Here is a 19,682-nt window from a genome sequence, read left to right as displayed (position 1 = left end):
TGGTACTCAACGGGAAGGGTAGTTGGGAGGAGGGCAAAATGGGTAAAGGGGGTCCAGTATACGTTGCCAACTGGAAACTAGAATTTTGGTGGTGAGCGTGCTATAGTATATATAGATGTCAAGTTATAAGGTCATATACCACACCACCTGAAACTTACATAATGTTATTAGCCAATGTTACCCCAATTTAAAAAAAAGACATTCACATGTTTAAAAAAAGGGGGGATTTACTAATAAGCCCAGTGGTGTCACTGGGATTTAGAGTGAAGAGGTGGCAGTTTGGGAGAAAAGAAACGAGATGAAAAAGTGGAATTGAGAGGAGGGTGGGTGAAAGAGGAGGGAGAGAAAAAGAGCTATGGCTTGGAGGCAGGGCTGAAAGGGGCAGGGAGGAGGGGAGTCCCTGGGAAGCGACACTAGGATGAGCAAGAAAAGGCAGAGTATGGAAGCAGGAAGAGGCAGGCAGGGAAGGGGGGAAGACATCAAGCTCGTTCAGGCTGGCAGACACCAAGTTCACGGAGGAGGACAACAATAATCAGGGGCTGGATAATAATATGGCTCCTTACTGCTGGTTTTTAATTGTAGCACAAACAAATCATTATACCTCATTGCCAACCTCCTCCTGTCAGGTGTCCAGAAATCCAAGGCAAGAGACTGGGGAAGCTTTGCGACCAAGGAAACCCGTGACATGTGTTACCCCTGTATTGCTTCTAATTCCAGATGGGAGACCAACCAGTCACCATGAGAGAGAACTTAGGAGAGAATGCGATGGAAGACAAGAGGACTGTGAAAAGGGAACCTGGAAGGAAGGGTAGAGAGCACAAAGATGAGTCATTTGGCAGAAAAGCAGGTAAAGGATGGGGTTAGCAGTGAGGAGGAGGAAGAGTTGTCAGAATCACAGACTTAGAAAGGAAGACCAGGGTTAGTCTCCAAAGGGTACAGACCAGATATTCTCTGTCCCCACCAAGGAAAAACTCGGAATAAATTATAGCCCAAGGATGTAGGCGAAACAGGAGGAACTTCCTGACCAGCAGGATGGAGTAAATATGCTCAGCCAACTTTTCACCAGGTCCATCTCTCCTTTCTCTAAGAAACCCTCCCTGCCTGCATTCACATCAACTCTAGGACCCAGTACACCCGTTCAAATAGCAAATGCCTGCTAGACACTAGGACTGTGGCAATGGACAACACAGAAATGGTCCCTTCCTTCACGGAGTTCCCAGGAAGCAGAAATTAAGAGCATGATGACACAATTACACAATCCAACTAGGACAGACTATGCAGAAGCAAACACAGAACACCAGAAAGATTAAAGGGAGGTCAAAATGGGAGAGGGAACCAGGAAAGGCCTGCTGGGAAAGTGATATTTAAGCTGGGACCAAAAGGACAACAGTTAAGCAAGCAAAGGTCAGGAAGGAGGGAAGGCCCAAATTTCTGAGGCAGGAAAGAATCTTAAATCTCCAGGCAAGGCCTTGAGAGGAGCCCAGAGGCCCTAGCCATTCACCCAGGAATCTGTGCCTTCTGCCTTTTGACAAAGTGAATGTCCTCTCACATCAGAACACATCCGGGCCCTGGGTGCTGTGGCTCAGTGGATTGAGTGTGGGCTTTAAGCCAGGGGGCTGCCGGGTACAATTCCCAGGTCAGGGTATGTGACTGGGTTGGGGCCAGTCCCCGGTGGGGGGGATGTGGGGGTCAGCACACACTGATGTTTCTCTCCCTCTCTTTCTCCCTCCCTTCCCCTCTTTCTAAAAATAAATAAGATCTTTAAGAGAGAGAGAGAGAGAGAGAGGGAGGGAGAAAACACATCAGAATGTTCCCAAGGGTGAGGCCCAGGCTTTTCCCCTGAGGCTCCGTGCTTCCTCTGGGTGGGCCCAGAGAGCCTCCACACAAAAGGGTAAGGGTAAGCAGGGCCAGAGTGATTGCCTAGCTGCTGCTGGAATTCCTGACTCAGGGGGCAGGACAAACAGGAGTTTCAAGTTCAGGTATTAGATTTTGAAGTTGCTCTTTCTTCCAGTGAAGCTGGAAGACTCAGATGTTGGAAGACTCTGGGGCAGAGAAAGGAAAGCCAGACTCATGAAATTCTATGCCCACATCTAGGGGCTCAGTGACTCACCCACCCACAGCCATTAAGATAGAACTCAATAGACTGGGTGGTTTTCTCTTTCCCAAACAAAACACAGGAGGAGAGGAGTATTAACAGAACCCCAGGAGACACCCTTTCTGGGCACTTTCTTTCATAAAAGAAATCAGGCAGCTACCACCTATCTAATGAGCAATTACCAGACCCACACTTTTATTTAACCCTCACAACAGCCGTGTTAGGTGGGTCTTGTTATCCTTACTTGACAAATGATGAAAATGAGGCATGGGGGTAGGAAGGACCTTATCAGAGGTCACACATTAAATGAAAGAACTGGGATTTGAATTAAAGCCTGTCTCCAAGGGCTATGCTTTTGGGGGTGAGTGATGATGGGAAGGTCCTATCCTTCTGGCCCCTCCCTACCTTTAAGACTAAAGTAAAAAGTCTCTTTCTTCCCACACCAATCCTCACCCGGTCTGACTCCTCTCCACTTGGCACGAGGAGACTCAGGAAACGGTCTCTAGAGTGCACATATTCTGAAGTTCATATTTCAAACAGTCTTTTAGACCTTTTTTCTGAAACTTCCCCTTTTTTAAAATTTGATTTTTAATGAGAGGAAAAGGGAAGAGAGAGAGAAGAGAACAAAAGAGAAGAGAAGCAAAGCAAAGCATCGACTTGTTGTTCCACTTATTTATGCATTCATTGGTTGATTCTTTGATGTGCCTGGACTGGACATCAAACCAGAAACCCAAAACCCTGGTGTATCAGGATAACACTCTAACCAACTAAGCTACCCAGCCAGGGCCTGAACCTTCCCTTTTTCTTGTGTCCTTCCCAGAGCCCAGTCCCATACCCCAAGTTTACCACCACAGTGAGATCTTCACACAGTAGGTACTGTGTTCCCCAGACCAGCTCAGACATCATCCCAGACATCATCCTCAGTTACCCAACCCTGACCAGCCTTCTCCTCCGATGTCATTTTTCTCAGCTCCTCCTTTGCTCAGCTTCACACCCCATAAGTGCAACTTCCTTACATATACTACATGGCAAATCACACATCTGATATTCAGATATTTAAGTCAGTGTTGCGAATAGAGTGTCCCACATAGTAGGCACTCAAAGATTTTCAGGAAAGGAGGGAGGAAAGAAGACAGAAGTGAACTCCTGGGTCTAGAAAAACATTAGGGATCATCTGGTCCAGTAGTTCTGGAAGGAAATCTGCATCAGATCACCTGGGACAACACAAACACCAGGGCCCCACCCTGAATGACTGAATCACCTCCAGGGGCAAGGCCTGGGTATATATGTAGGTTAAAAAGCTACCCAGGTGATTCTGATTGAGCCTGTGAAGAGCCATTGTCCTCATCCTCCCCTTTTGCAAATGAGGAAACCAAGTCCTGGAGAAATGACACTCATCCTGTAAACTAGAGATGGGACTGAAACTAGAACCAGGTCTCCCAGGTCCCAATGCCACACTCACTCCATGTATCACATTGCCTAAGCTCCAACAGCCCCTCCAGTCAGTAGGCCTCCAGCTGGGAGCTCTCTGAAGACTCAATTTTTCCCAGCCTGAGGAAGGCAGGCGGCCAGCGGAGGGGACCTGGAAAGTAGCGGGCGTTCATTACTCCGTGCACACCGCATCTGCACAGAATGCACCTTGGACCCCAGGCTGACCAAATACACGGGAGCCCTTTGTTTCTGGGGGGGACTGCGCAATACAGCTGAGTGGAAGTCAGACCTAACTAGCTCTGAGACCCTGACCTACTGCTGGCACCTTAAAAATGTAAGATGAATCATTTCACTTATACGTGGAACCTAATGAACAAAATAGAGGCATGGACACATGTAACAGACCTGACAGCTATCAGAAGGGAGGGGGCCTGGGGAACTGGATGAAAGAAGGTAAAGGGATTAAGCAAAAACATATATACACAAGTAACACATAGCCCTGACCAGTGTGGCTCAGTTGCCCAGAGCATCATTCCCTACATCGAAAGGTCTCGGGTTTGATTTCTGATCAGGGCACAGGTCCAGGTTGCAGGTTTGGTCCCCAGTCAGGGTGCATATGAGAGGCAACTGATTGACGTTTCTCACATCGATGTTTCTCTCTCTCCCTTTCCCTCTCTCTAAAATCAATAAGCATATCCTCAGGTAATGATTTAAAAAAAAACACGCGTGGAAATAGACAACACTGTGGTGACAGAGGGAAAATGGACTGGGGAGGAAGGCAGAGGCGGGCAAAGTACGGGGGAATGGGGACGGAAAGAGACTTCGTGTGGGGCAATGGGCACATGATGCAGTGTGCAGATGATGTTTTATTGAGTTGTACACTTAAAACCTGTATGGTTTTGTGAACCAATGTCAACCAATAAATTCTATAAATGAATGAATGAATGAATGAATGAATGAATGTAAGATGGCCCGTGGATACTCTGTTTTAAACACAGGCACTTAAGTCACTTTTTACTTTTATTACTACTGGTGATAATAACCACACGCAGCCATTGCATAATGCCATACTGTAGGATAACACCTAGGGAGCGCAGTGTTTCTAGGAGTGAGGAAGGGGAGCATTCATTCATTCAAACTTTGAACACCAGAGCTTGGTAAAACAGGCTCAGTCCAAGGAATACAATCAACCCCCATTCACACACGTAACCACCCCCCGTAAGTGCACCTTCCTTACGTATACTACATGACAAATCACACGTCTTGATGTTCAGATGTTTAAGTCAGTGTTGTGAACATAGTGTCCCACATAGTAGGCACTCAAAGATTTTCAGGTTCAATCTAAGAGAAAAGTAGGCTTTAGTTTGCAGTGAGAGGGATTGTGGTGTAAAGGGCCATGCAGTACTGGGCAGACCTGGAGAAGAGAACGCCAAATATGTGTAGCCTCCTTTGTGGTGCATAAGAGTCAGGAAAAAACACTACGAGTCCTTCAACTGTCCCTCAGACCTTCGGATCCAACACAAGAAGTGGTGATCTAGGGACAGCCCTGATCGGGGGGCCCTAAGTTGCCACCCCCATCCTACCAGCTCAAGGCCACTGTGGCCTGGATTTTGACCTGTAAGACAGGCCTCTCTACAACATGGGGTTCTCCCGCCTTCCTCGGTTGGTGGGGGACTTGAGAGCCAAGTCTGTCACTCCTTCCTTTTTTCCTCTTTCCCCATGAAGGTCAATGAAACAACTGTAAATGGTGTGGACAAAGGAAAGTGAGGAGGCCAGGCAGGCCAATGAATTGGTCTAAGAAATCTAACAGAAGGAAGAAGTAAACGTTCAACAGGAACATAATAAAGAAACAAGAATTCAAAAAAATAAGGAGAGGCTTAGAACCTCCAGGACAACTTTAAATGTTCCAACACCCAAATCATAGGGGTGCCAGAAGGAGAAGAGGAAGAACAAAAAATTGAAAACTTATTTGAACAAATAATGAAGGAGAACTTCCCTCATCTGGCAAAGGAAATAGACTTCCAGGAAGTCCAGGAAGCTCAGAGAGTCCCAAAGAAGCTGGACCCAAGGAAGCACACAACAAGGCACATCATAATTACATTACCTGAGGTTAAAGAGAAGGAGAGAATCTTAAAAGCAGCAAGAGAAAAGGACACAGTTACCTACAAAGGGGTTTCCATCAGGCTATCAGTTGATTTCTCAAAAGAAAACTTGCAGGCAAGAAGGGGCTGGAAAGAAGTATTCCAAGTCATGAAAGGCAAGGACCTATATCCAAGATTGCTCTATCCAGCAAAGCTTTCATTTAGAATGGAAGGGCAGATAAAGTGCTTCCCAGATAAGGTCACGTTAAAGGAGTTCATCATCACCAAGCCCTTATTATATGAAATGTTAAAGGGATTTATATAAGAAAAAGATAAAAAATATGAACAGTAAAATGACAACAAACTCACAACTATCAACAACCGAACCTAAAAACAAAAACAAAAACAAACTAAGCAAACCACTAGAACAGGAACAGAACCAGAGAAATGGAGATGGCATGGAGGGTTATCAGCGGGGAGGAGGAGGGAAGAGTATGGGGAAAAAGGTGCAGGGAACAGGAAGCACAAATGGTAGATACAAAATAAGCAGGGAGAGGTTAAAAATAGTGTGGGAAATGGAGAAACCAAAGAACTTATATGACCGACCCATGGGCATGAACCAAGGGGCAGGGGAATGCTGGTGGGAGGGAGGTGGAGGGGAATAAATGGGGGAAAATGGGACAATTTTAATAGCATAATCAATAAAATATATTTAAAAAAAAAGAAATCTAACCCAATTCTAGGTCATGCTTTGCGTCTGGACACTACAGAGGGATATGGAGCCTGACCCAGCTCTAAAATGTGCAGGCTTGAAGGTCAGACGGGAACATCAAAGAGCCTAAAAGGCTACCTACCCGTGGTTCCCCAAAACGTCTTTAGCAGTTAACCGCCTCCTTCCACACATAAGAATTTAGGCCTTTCCCATGACCCATCGTCCCACAGTAGAGAAGCATCCAAGCCCTCACTGCTTGATACTAAAGACCTACTCTGCCTTTACTTGATGTTACCTACAGGTGAGCTTTTTTTGCAACCTAGAATGGTTCCCAACAATACATGAATATGTGTTTGTTTAATAAAGCTTCCAGCCAGAGATGTACCATGGGCAAGGTAGAACACAGGAAGGACAGAGACACTCGACCAGCACCTAGGTAGTCACCTAACGGTGATTCTCCTCTACTACCAGGGAGAAGTCCTGTGAACACATATAGCCCTCACGCACAAACGCAGAAATGCTACTACATTTTTGTTACCTTCATCTTCTAAATGACCTTCTTTCCAACTTCCTCTACTACCTACCCACCAGACCGCCAGGATGAGAAGAGCTGACAATAAGCAAGATGACAAATGTAGCACAACAGAACCAGAAAGCAAGTCACAGATGGGAGATGGCAAAGGAGCTGAATAAGGAAGACAAACCCTTAACTTCTTCCCACTGCTTAATCCTCCCGTGATTCCATGTAGCCATTTCATCTAAAATCCCTCTCAGAGGCCTTCACCTTGCAATGGAGCCAGGAGGGGTGGGGAGTATTCTGGGTTGGCTGATGACACATGGACTTCTGAGGTCACGTCGCCTGACTCAACAAATATTAAGCACCTGTTATGTCAGGCCCTCTGCTCAACCCTGCACACACAAACGGGAGGAGACGTGGAATGGTGGTTGCCAAGGGCTGGAGGAGGGGAGAATGGAGAGGCTGTGTGTGAGGAGTACAGCTTGTTTGGGGTGATGAAAAGTTCTGGAGATGGATGGTGGTGACGGCTGCACAACAGTGTGAGTGTATGGAATGTCACTGAATTGGACACTTAAAAATGGTTAAAATGGTAAATGTTATGTTGTGTATATTTAACCATAATAAAAATGATTTCTTTTTTTTTTAAAGAAGGGTGAGACAACTTTTTCCTCATCCTTCTGAAGAACAGGCCTTCTTCTGAATCATATAACTCTCTCTCCTCCAGTGTAAATCTGAATTCTCTTACATGTCTTTCTTTTCCTGTCATCACAGTGCTCTGCCAGGCAGTCCAACACCCAGAAATCTCTCTCAGTGCGGGACACAGGCCCCAGCACGTGCCCACCAACGCCAACCCTCCAGCAGCCCGCAATGGCTCAGGCTAAAGCCACATACTCCCTCCTCTCAGAAAATGTCCCGTGTATATGAATAAAGCCTGTCTTCTACCAAAACACAGACCTAGAGCACGGGCTCTTGGAAGGCCAAAACTATTTCTCACACAGGCTGTCTCCAATCCGTGAAACAAGCCTCATTCCAAGTCTCCAAATACCACAGAATCAACATGGGTGGTGTGGCGTGCCTAAGCCCACAGAGCCTGTTTGCCACAGGTCACACATTTACAATGAAAGGAGAGTAAACAATATTGCTCAAAGCACACAGTCTAGGCAGAGGTGTCCAACCTGCGGCCCAACACAAAAACGTAAATTTACCTAAAACATTATAAGCTTATTTTGTGATTATGTGTCGCAATGTATTTAATATGTGGCCCAAGACAGCTCTTCTTCTTCCAGTGTGGCCCAGAGACAGCCCTGGATGTCGGCTACACACCGTCCTTCCCTCAACGCAGACCTGTACCTGTATGGTGACCCCTGGGAGCAGGCCACCAGCAGCACAGGGGTGACCAGCTCAGGTTCTGGAGTCTGAACCTGGGCTCTGCCACTTACTGGCTGTACAACCTTAGACAAGTTATTTAGCCTTGATTTCTTCTTCTTGAAAGTGAGGATAACATCACCTAACTCAGAGTTATTGTGAGAGATAATGAGATTACAGAAGGAGAGAGCCTACTGCTAGTAAGTGTTCATTATTATTCCCACTCCAGTCCTCAAAACCCCTTCTGAAACAAATACACATTAAAATGCAAATGACTTGTATCAGAGCAATCTTCGTTCTGAACTGAAGGAAGAGAAACGAAGGGCTTACTACAGGTCTAAAGGGACAGACAGACTGACAAACTTCTGGGCCACATGCGGCCTGTCCCCTCAACACCACAGACTACGAGGTAGTAGTATCCATGCTGTAAAGTGACCTTGTTATGCTTACAGAGGGACTTTCTCCAGCTTCTCCAAACCTCAGCTAGACGAAGATCAAGAGCCCATCAGGTTCTGCTCTCCTAATTAGCCAGGAGATAGCGAGCAGTGAATGGACGGCTTCAGCAACTTGTCCCCACCAACTTATCTACTCCCAGCCACTCTGCCACCCCCAAAGGTGTTCTTCTCCAAGGAACCCATGAGGCAAGTTGTCTTCTACCCTCTGGTTATTCCCCTGAAATCTGAGTGATGACACTAACTCATGAGAGCTCTGTCTTCAAGGTGACCATCATAGGATGAAGGACCAGAGAAGAGAGACAAAGGCGCCGGCCCCCTCACTGTGAGCTCACACCTGTCTCTGCCTCACGCTGCTAGGCTCTGCGGTGCCCATCTGACTGTTTTCTTGAAGACTCTTTCCTGAGCCACTGAGAATGAAAAACCAAGTACTACAGGCTTCAGCCACTTTCTTACAAATGTGCCTTGAAAGAAAGAGTGGGAGGGTGGTAAAGAGAACAGGAAAATCTCTCTTGCAGTCTGGCGTAGAACAGGCCCACTTTACCTCCTTAGGTGCGCTGACAAATAAAAGCTGTTAGATGAGATAGATGCCACGCACAAAAGTAATTTAAAGCCTACATTCCTCTCCCCACCCAGAAGGTAGTGAAAGATGACTAAGGAACTTCTTTCCGACTTTATGGAAGAAATCTGTCCAGTCCTTCACCTGACCTTTCCCTTGTCTGTAACAAGTTCACAAGAGGCATTATTGGAAATTTGGGTGAAAAAAACCCAACCATTTTTAATGTGCTGTCCAGACACTGCAGCGTGGTTAATATCCCTGGCCCCCCAAATACTAAATGCTATTAGTCTTCCAAGACACAGTGATAATTAAACCTCCCTCCCTAACATTTCCAAACACCCTCTGAAGGCAGTGCCGCCCGAACTGAGAAACACTGGTAAGTACGTGTATTGTCTTCCACTGCACAGTGCCCAGCGTGCACACGGCACGCTTTGGACTGAATCTTGTAGGGAAGGACAAGTCACGGGAATATTTAGGTCCACATCTCTTTCCAAGCAAGTAATTACTGAACCCCTACTATGTGCTCGGCATTTTTGGAGGCACTTGTGAGGGATCAATGGAAAACACAGATCTTTGTTCTTATACGTAAAGAGGTGATAGGAAAAACAAGACCATAAAATATTATTTGATATGAGGAAATACATAACCAAATGCTAAATTGTAAGGTCTGTGAGAAGGTGGAGAACACGAACAGTGAGGGCTGGCATAGTCGGGGAGGCTTCGTGGAAAAAGCAGAGGTTGAGGTGACTCTTGAAGGAGGTGGAATTTTCTTCACTCAGCCCCTACTGATCCTCAACCTGTCCCTGCAGGACTGCTGTTCAGAGAAAACTCCTCCAAACCTGTGGTTCCGGGAGCCATTGAGCACGGCAAGCCCCTCAGATGGCAGCCTCAAATGGTTCCTGATAGGACAAGCTGTGAGGGATTTTCCATTATCCTTCAGAAGACCAATCAGTGACAGGCCTTCTTTAAGGAGGCCTTCTCATCCTAAAGGGAAGGCAGGGTGCACTCCCTGCCACATGCCTGACTCAGCCACAGACTCTGAGTGGAGGGGGTTCTGGTTGTGACTGCAGAAGCTCTGCACTTCACCTGTCACCTCCAGCCCTGTAAGACCCTCCTGCTGTGGGGGCCTGCACTTCCCAGATGAGTTTGAGTTCTGAACTACCTCCTCTGTCAAGGGTCTTCTCACCTCCTCCCTTACCAGCCACCACCATTTTTCTTTGGCAAAGAGTCCGTTTCCTCCATTTGTCTCTCTCCAGCCACTAAGGCTCCTCCCACAGGCTGTGCCACCAAACATTTCTCATAGCCTGTCCCACTGTCTTCTGTGCTGCCACCTCCCTGATACTGAAGGTGCTCCTGGAGCCTGGCTCCTCCAAGGCTGTGGCTTCCCCAACTCTGTTTCATTTCAAACATGCAAAATCAGTAACACTCCACCTACACTCCCCACTCACCCCTTACCTGCACACAGTGTAAACTGAGAGTCTCATTTATTTATATACATTACCTATCTGATGTTAGGAAGAATTCACTTCCCACAGACTACAACAACTGGGCCTACTTGTAGTTACTTCTGTGAGATTTACCTACCTTCCAACCTAGCTACCACTCAGATTAATGACAACTGGTGATACACACAGTCAAAGGTAACTATGTGAGGAGATGAATGTTAATGACCTTGACTGCAGTAATCATTTCACTATGTGTATCAAAACATCATGTTGTATACCCTAAATATATACACTTTTTATTTTTAAAAAATCTAGCCCTGGCCGGTGTGGCTCAGTGGATTGAGTGCCAGCCAATGAAACCAAAGGTTGCCAGTTTGATTCCCAGTTAGGGCACATACCTGGGTTGCAGGCCAGGTCCTCAGTTGGGGGTACAAAGAACCAATGGATGTTTCTCTCCCTCTCTTTCTCCCTCCCTTCCCCTCTCTCTGAAAATAAATAAATAATTTTTAAAAAATGTTTTAAAATCTCCCTAGCGGGTGTAGCTCAGTGGATTGAGCACAGGCCTGTGAACCAAAGGGTCGCAGGTTCGGTTCCCAGTCCGGGCACATACCTGGGTTGCAGGTCAGGTCCCCAGTAGGGGGCGCGTGAGAGTCAACCACACATTGATGTTTCTCTCCCTTTCTGTCTCCCCCTCTCCCCCTCTCTAAAAATAAATAAAAATCTTTAAAAAAATTTTTTTAATGTTTTAAAATAAAAACCTAGTGATATGCTCTTCTTCATAGGCACTCTCTAGACAACAAGCACATCTATCTACCTTCTTCAGAGCAGTACGTGAGTCCACAGACCCCAAACTCAGGGATTCTCCCTCCACTAAATAAAAATAAGGGTCATATGAGTCATACACCCCTTCCATATACATATACCCTTGCCCTTGGACACAAACTTTATTTTTCCTCCCATGGTAAGGCTCAGAAGACATCCTTTTGGAAATTCCATGCTATCCTTGGGCCCCAAGCCCTTGGTTTTTGACCAAATGTTCCACCCTAAGAATGGCCCCATTCCAGGGTGGAGCATTTGGTCACCCTCCCAATTCTGGTCATCACCAACCTCTACCTGCTGTTTAGATTCACCTCTGTCTACCCTTTCTATGGCAGTGCCAGCTTGGTTTCCTGATATGTGATTTACTTCTCTCTCAATCAATCGACCAAATATTTTTGTCTTTAAAAAGTAAAAACAGTTTTTGTTATATGAGTTCACATCATACTAAAGTTTTCTGTTACAGTCTTAGCATGGTTTGCAATTATGTATGTATTATACACGATTACTTTAATAAAGTCTCTCCCTACTGCTACACTGTAGGAAAACCATGGCTGTTTTGTTCGTCACTGTATCCTCTGTGCCTAGGTCTAGATGCTTCCTCAGACGGAATAGGAAATCCTTCCGACAGTTAGCAAGCACATCCTCAGGCTATCTGGCCACTAGACAAAATCTCCAGGAATTCCCGAGACACTATAATTCCATCCCTTTCTTCTCTCCTCCCTCTACCATCCCCTACCCTTATAAAGAACCTCAAGTACCTTTTCAATTACTCTCTGGAGGAGCTTCCTGTAGATGGGAGAATCCCAGACTCAAGTCAAGAACAGGCTGGTTGGAAGGGGAGAGGCAGGAATAACAGGAGAGAGGAGACAATGAAGGTGGGCTGTGCACAGGGTCCAAGTCTTCTCCCAAGTTAATGACTTTGTATCTTCCTATGTTCTGTGGGCATGCAAGAAATGCTTTGAGAGTTGACTTACTAACCTGATTACTTTTTGTTCTAGTTCTTCAACTTAGGAAGGAAAAGACTGAAGGAGTTGGGGGTATAAAGTGGTTGCTGGGGGAAGAAAAAGACTGCATATCAGATTTCAAAATGAGTGGCCACAGGATAACAGAAAATGAGTATAATTCATGGCAATCAGGTTTGACAAGAAATTCCTTACTTCCAAGGTGCTTAAATATTGAGGAAAGAATTAACAGTTCAGAAAACGGTAGCCTGCACCTGCAAAGGTATTTCTTTAAAAAAAAAAAAAAGATTTTATTTATTTTTTTTTAGAGAGAGAGGAAGGGAGAAAGACAGGGAGAGAAACATTGATTGGTTGTGTCTCCCATGTGCCCAGACTGGGGACCGAACCCACAACCCAGGCATGTGCCCTGACCAGGAATCAAACCAGCAACCTTTTGCTTTTGCTTTTCAGAATGAAGCCCAACAAATTGAGCCACACCAGTCAGGTCTGTCTTTCTTTCTTTCTTTCTTTCTTTCTTTCTTTCTTTCTTTCTTAAGATTTTATTTATTTTTAGAGACAGGGGAAGGGAGGGAGAAAGAGGGGAGAGAAACATTAATGTGTGGTTGCTTGGGAATCCAAACAGTGACCCTTTGGTTTGCAGGCCCTCACTCAACCCACTGAGCTACACCAGCCAGGGCAAGGCATGTCTTAAGTGAATGCTCCCAGAGCTCTGGTTCAATAGTTTAGTATAGTACTAAGCACAATATTACATACATCCTTCCCATAGTACCTAGAACCTGATTCTCAATACTGCAGACTGACAATGATTGGTGACTGACTGATGCAGGAAAGGATGTTAATTAATTTTCTCTGGCACAACTTTGGACACAGAATGATTTGTCAGACAAGACTCTCAGATGGCTCCTGAAGATGCTCTCCAGTCCTGGAACTGTTTTATGGTTCTGGGTTGAGAGGTTACCACATTCCTTATTTACAGACCTATGCTTGTGAAGAGTGGTTGCACACTTTCTGCCATCTTGTCCCCAAGATGAGAAGTGAGGACACTCTACACATGCAATCTGAGTTACCCTGTCTTAGGCACAGTCCAAAGCTGCAAGGAATGGAGGAGGCCGGGTTGGAAATCAGGACTCTATGCAGCATAGTGTTAACTGAGCTGCTGAGGCAGGCTTGTGGGGGTGAACCAGCTGGCTCTCCTGCTAACCCTCTTACTGTTATCCTAACTGTCAAAACCTCATTTTTTCCTCACTAAGGGCTATGGCAATCTGTCCTGTCCCACAGCACAAAGGATGGTGGTGTCTCTTCTCTCACTTGGGGAATGGCTGAACACCTAGCTCCAGCAAAACTCTTTGCAACCTTCCTTCCATCATTTTGCCAAAGCAGCATTGCCCTTCACTCCAAATGCCATGAGCTCCCCGAACAGCACCACTCCTCATTTGCAGTCTTCTAAGAAAAAAGTCACTATTTAGTGCCATTACTTCTGCTGTAGGAGGTCAGTCTTCCCATTTCCCTGCCTGAGGCATCTGTCATCAACATTTCGACAGCCAGCACATCAGAACACAGTAGCCGTCCTGCATTGCTCAGCAGCCTAGAAATCCGTGCCCAGAACTGCCAACTTTCCAAGGCTCCACAGCCTCATGAAGAAACAAGGAAAAGGAAGAGACTTCTCTAAAGAACAGACACAACAACACAAAATCATTGGAAAAAGAACATCTCTGTCAGCACTTCTACCCAGCAACAAGTCCCTCTTGACTGTGCTCCATGGTATTATTTCCATACAACAACACTGCACATAGCTGCACAGTTTCAAGGACACTGCAGTCTAAAACTTCGAGCTGGTTGGACAGTAAAGAGAAGCTGTTTGATTTACGAAGTGGGTCAACCAAAGGGAGCAATGCAAAGGAAAGAGGCCAGCCTCGGGTCTGCTCCCTCCTTGTCCCGTCCACTTCCACTGATACTTGTCCTTTGTGAGAAGCCAAGAGTTCCAAGTCAGAAGGTTCTTCTGGAATATAACCAAGCCTGGACACAGAGGAGGTTTCAAACAAGAGGCCCAAATTTTCTCTTGAATGAGCCTAACTTTACTTGAAGGGCACTGCTCAGAAGGAGGCTTCCAGAACTCTGTTTACCACCAGACAAGGTCTGATTCCAAAAACAACTCAGAAAAGAAATATTCTTAATTGTGTGTACATAAAAGAGCAAGAGGAAGCCTAACAAGTGTGTCATTTGTTGATGCTTTCTCTAAGCAAGCATTGTGCTAAGAGCTCTCACTTATAACATGTATTTATTCAACAAATGCTTGAGCCCCCATTAAGTGCAAAACACTGCTATAGGCACTGGGGATGTAAAAATGGATAAGACGGTCATGGAACTTTCACTGAACTTACATTTCAGTCAGGGTTGATGAAAATAAATATATATGTCAGCTAGTGATAAATACTATGAAGTAAAATAAAGCAGACTAAGGGAATGCTACATAAAATTTTATGTAAATATTATGCAGGGGAGGTTGTGCTATTTTAGATACGGTTGTCCTAGAAGGCTTCTCTGATTGCCATTTGATAACAATTAACAACAATAAGGACTAGCATATGGTCACTGTGTGCCAGAAACTGGACTAAGTACTTAGCATACAGTATTTCATTAACCCTCAGCAACTCCGAGCTCAGTACTATACTAGCCTCACTTATACAGATGAGAAAACGGAGCCTTCGAGAGGGTAAGGCTCTTTGCAAAATCTGTAGCAAGTAAGGAAAGGAGGAGGAGCAAGGCCAAAGTTACAGTGAGAAAGCCAGGGCTTGAACTCAGGAATGCAACCCCATTCTGCTATGCTGACGGTGAAATGAAGCCTCGAAGAGGTCAAGTATGCCTGTGGTCACAAAGTGGCCTCCCCACACACGACTAAGAGATTAGTGCAATTCAATCTTCCCTAATAGCAGACTATTGCTCTCATCACCAGTTGAAAATCAAGCCTTATCTTGAAACAAGAGGAGAACGACAATTTGGGCTCTTCAAGACCAGCTAATAAATGCTTTATATATTCCCCTCCCATCCCCTGCACCAGACCCCCAACACAAGATGGTGTAAAGGGAAACGTCTTTGCTGTTAATTCTCCAGGTCACCAATTTCTCACTGGAAAACAGACAGGAATAGAACACGAGATGACTGAGCTAGCTGCTGCACAATGCCACAGCAGCTCTCTGGGGTGGAGCAGAGTGGCCGGGCACTAAGAAAAGGTCAGCAGCAAAGCGGAAGCAAGCCCTCTCCAGCCCCATTTCAAAGAAAGCAAAACTTTCCCTCAAGCCCTGGAGTACTGGGGTGGTACTTGGGGGGGGGGGGTGCCGCGGGGAAGAATGTTTTCTTAAGAAGCCTGAAGCACGAAAGACAAGCGCTAGGGAGCAGGTCTGCGGCCTCTCGGGAGTAGGAGACAGGAGGCAACTGAGGAAGGAGGCTAATATTGCTTCAAACAGAGAAGTCCAGAAGGGAAATACCACAACCAAGGTCAAAGGGTGTTTGCAGAATTGCTGGAAATCCCAGGCTAAGGATCCAGGCCAAACTAGCAGAGGAGGCTGAAGGGAAACAGAAGCCCAAGCAGAGTCCCACAAGGTTTAAATCAAAGGTCATGGTTTGGTCGCACCCCTTTTTCCTTGTGTTACAATCACCACAGCCACAGAACCTGTAGCCAGTTACTTAACAACCACGGTGGGAAGGAAAGGTGGGGGTTCATCCTAGAGAGGAGCACGTCAAGGGGAGCCTGAATTACCATCTTAAACTCCAATGGCTTCACTTGGAAATCGAAGTTTAAACTGACCTTACGAATCTCCCTCTGAAAGCCTTTCCACGCTCTCCCCACCAACACACACAGACACACACACAGTAATTCAATACTCAGTCTCCCTTCTCAGCAACCTTATCTTCAACAAGTCAGGTCTCCTAGCCCAACACTGCACCGAACAAATTATGACCTGAATGGCGAGAAAAACTGTGTCACCTAGAGAAACCCAATTAACAACATGACTCTGCTCTCTTCAATTCCCCTCTCCCCTCCAGGCATATCCGGGGCACCTGTGTGGCTGACCGCCTTTTCCTGATACTGGCCACGTTCCCTGGCTAACTCCAAAGCCAGAAGACAATTTATGCGGGGCCTCAGGAGAAGCTAACCCAGAGATGGGAAATCCTGCTCTCCATCTAGGCCTGTTGAAAAACCGGAAGGACACAGGACAAAACACCACTTGGGTGACAGTCTGGAGTGTTCACCTTGAAATCACTAAACTACCCCTTAAGTCAGAGCTCCTTCCTGAAGAAAAGCACATGAAAGCTGCTGAAAGCTCCCAAATGAGGGCATGCAAGCGCCCCAAGAGGAACAATAAATAGGTATTTCGAAGAAATTCCTGCCGCAGTAGTTTCATCTTATCCCTTTTCTAATTAGCCCCTTCGGTAAGAGATCTCCATTACCTCCCCCACCCTCCAGCAGGTTTTCCGCACCTCCTGACTGACCACATACACATGTGTTTTGTGTGTGTGCATACATAAACATCCTCTTCCCAGCCCATGCTCGAGTTTCTGAAGAGAATAAATGCTTTCCCTCCTCCCCCAGTGCACTTGTCTTTCCTCCCAGCCCCACACTGCTGCAGAGTTGGTAATATAATATTCAGGGACCCTGAGACCGGAAATGCCTGGCTCTGGACTGCTGCACTTGAAACACAAGAGAAGGGCTAGGGAGCGCTGAACAGGGGGATGAGGGCGACGGAAGAAGGTGTGGGGTGGAGATGGGAGGCTGAAATTCCGATCAGGTAGAGATGCAATTCAGGGGTAGCCGAGAAGGAGAAAGGTTGATGAGGGGGAAGCTTGTCAAGACAGTTGCAAAGTCAAAATTCTGGAAACAAGAGAAAGGAGGGGGAGGAAAAAGACCTAAGTAAGGACAAGGGAGTGGGGGGACGGGGGCACCATAATAAAGATTCTGCAGGTGATGGACTTAGGTTTAGGGGAACTAGAGGGTGACCATCAAACATCTTGGAGAAGGGGGTCCGGAACCTTAGCCAAAGGTAGAGGTGGCAGGGAAGTGTGGGGGCGGGGCACCCAAGGGTGGGGACTGAACTGGCTCCCAGAATCTGCAGCAAGTGGAAAGAGAATAGCAGAAGGCAAGGGCCCAGCCGCGGTGGGCACCCAGGGAAGGGGCGGGGGTCGCCGAGGGACCCGGCGGGCTGCTCGAGGGGGCCCCGGGGAGCACATGAGGCGTGCAGCCAACCCGCTCCCCTGCGGCGAGAACAAGAACCAGGGCGAAGCTGGGGGCGGCGCGCTCACCCGCAGGGCGGACAGGTCGATGTCGTCTAGGCTGCGGGCGGGGGCTGGGTCGCCCATGGCCTCCGCGGGGAATGGGGCCCCGGGGCCGCTCACGCTCCTGCTCGGCTATTCCGCTGCCGCCGTCGCCACTTCTCCCCCATCGGGGGATCCTAGGGGCGGACACCACGGGGGAGGGGGAGGGCCGGCAGGAAGACCGACCCACGGGCTGACAGCAGCTATAGCCCGGGAGCCTGCAACCCGAGCCTCCCGACTCTCCTGCGCAGGCGCAGAGTGGCGGCGCGCCGGGAGGGTAGACGAGAGAACGTGACGCGAACGCGTTGGGTTCCCCCTCCCCCTAGGCACCGGCACCTGCGCGCAAGCGCAAAAGAGATAAAGAAAGGCGCGCGTGAGGACTGAGCGACCGCGCGAGCCTGGCTCGAAAGAAGTGGGCGTCGGCCGAGGAGGCCGTGGAGCGCGCCCACCAGCTGTTGCGCGTGCGCACATGCGTTTCCTTCCCTTCCCCTATTTTATACTCTTTCTCCCCCCATTTCTTCTTAGCTTTCCTTTGACGCCTTTCCTTCCCTTTACCTCCTCTTTCGTGTGCCCAGCTGCCAATCAAACCACCCACCTCTCTATTTGCAGAAGAAGGAGGAGGAACCCAACCCCCTCTATTACTAGGGGGGGTTGTTATGGTAACTCCCCACGCGAGGGTTGGGTGGCCTCTAGATAGGACGGGCTGTCCACCCACCTAATTGCCATGGCAACAGTGGAGCCGCTGAAGGAGGGGCCTCTCAGTGAGAACTTGGCTGGAGAAGCCACAAAGGAGTTGGGGAGTGCAGTGGGTGGGACTCACTGCCTCAGGAATGCCCTTTAACCCCTTCCGTAGCTGGAGAGGTGAGTGTTGAGGAGGGAATCTTAGATCTCCAGATAGATACTCCTACCAAAGACCTTAATCTCTGAAACCGCTTGTGCTGCACAAAGGAATTGTTTCAACAATTATTCCTTGACTGATCACTGGAGCCACATGTTGGGGAAAGGGTGGCAGGAAGAGGTGGAGAGGAGAAGGAATCTGTCTAACCCCTTCACATCTTGCTTGGGTCACCTTAGGTCTAGCCATGTTGGCATAGCACCCCCAGCCATTAGCCTCCCTGGAGGCCAGGTAATGCCAGATGAAGGTAAGGAGTCATGTTCTGCCACTGACATGCTGTGTGACCTCGAGCAAGTTGCTTTGCTTCTCTGGGCCTTTCTTTCACTGTGATGTTGAGGGTGAAGGCTGATCCTCAAGATCACTTCCAAAAAAAATACTATCTCTGCAAGACCCCACCACCAGCCTTAATGAAAACATCAATTAGGAGAGTTTGAATGAAAAGTCCTTGGAAAGGGGCTAACACCCTCCCTTCTGGATCCTTCTCCTTAGTACTTTCAGATGCACATCCAGTCTTGCTCCCCTGCCTGCCTATTTACCTTGCCATTGTCTTTGTCCAAGCCACAATCCCTACTCACCTCCATTATTCTTATCAGCCTCCTACTCAGTCTCCCTGTCCAACCCCCTTAGATCAATTCTCCATACCCATAGTGATTTTTCTAAAACTCAAATCTGGTATCACTCTCCTATTTAAGACCCTTCACTGTCTCCCTACTGTCTTTTGAGTAGGGTCTAAAGTGTGACATCAAAGATGCTTCAAGATTCTGCCTGCTTCTCCTGCCTTCTTTTTCAGTATTCCATCATTGAACCCCACGTAGTCTAGCCATACTAAAATTAGTTCTCAGAACTCAGCAGACCCTCCTCTAGCCTTTGCACTTCTGTTTATTCTCCCTGGAATATTCTAAGCATGCCCCCTACCCTTTGTTTTGTTCTACTTGTTTTGTCCTACATGCCCTACATGTTTTGTCCTAAACCTTCTCCATGAAGCCTTCCTTGATTCACTAAGATTGAGTGAATCAATCTTTGACTCTTCTGTTTTTGC

At 47.2% G+C, this 19,682-nt stretch overlaps 1 protein-coding gene across 11 annotated transcripts in view; it reads right to left on the bottom strand.

The window, feature by feature from the left end:
- The window catches only part of MINK1 (misshapen like kinase 1), a 61,888-nt gene extending 43,871 nt beyond the window's left edge, over positions 1-18,017 (bottom strand). For 6 of the 11 annotated variants that reach the window (XM_045198872.3, XM_045198874.3, XM_024564612.4 and 3 more), the window contains exon 1: positions 17,737-18,013. In XM_045198872.3, coding sequence (XP_045054807.2) covers positions 17,737-17,793 — 57 coding nt within the window. In that variant the 5' untranslated portion in view covers positions 17,794-18,013. Of the gene's footprint in view, positions 1-17,736 lie in introns of all 11 variants that reach the window. The other 5 variants (XM_024564614.3, XM_024564618.3, XM_024564619.3 and 2 more) reach the window with 2 other exon arrangements.
- Between the last annotated feature and the right edge of the window lie 1,665 nt (positions 18,018-19,682).

The sequence above is a fragment of the Desmodus rotundus genome, chromosome 9 (assembly GCF_022682495.2).
Source record: "Desmodus rotundus isolate HL8 chromosome 9, HLdesRot8A.1, whole genome shotgun sequence".
In the NCBI taxonomy this organism is placed as follows: domain Eukaryota; kingdom Metazoa; phylum Chordata; class Mammalia; order Chiroptera; family Phyllostomidae; genus Desmodus; species Desmodus rotundus.
The sequence above is the reverse complement of the archived record's forward strand: the minus strand, read 5'-3'. Positions and strand labels throughout refer to the sequence as shown.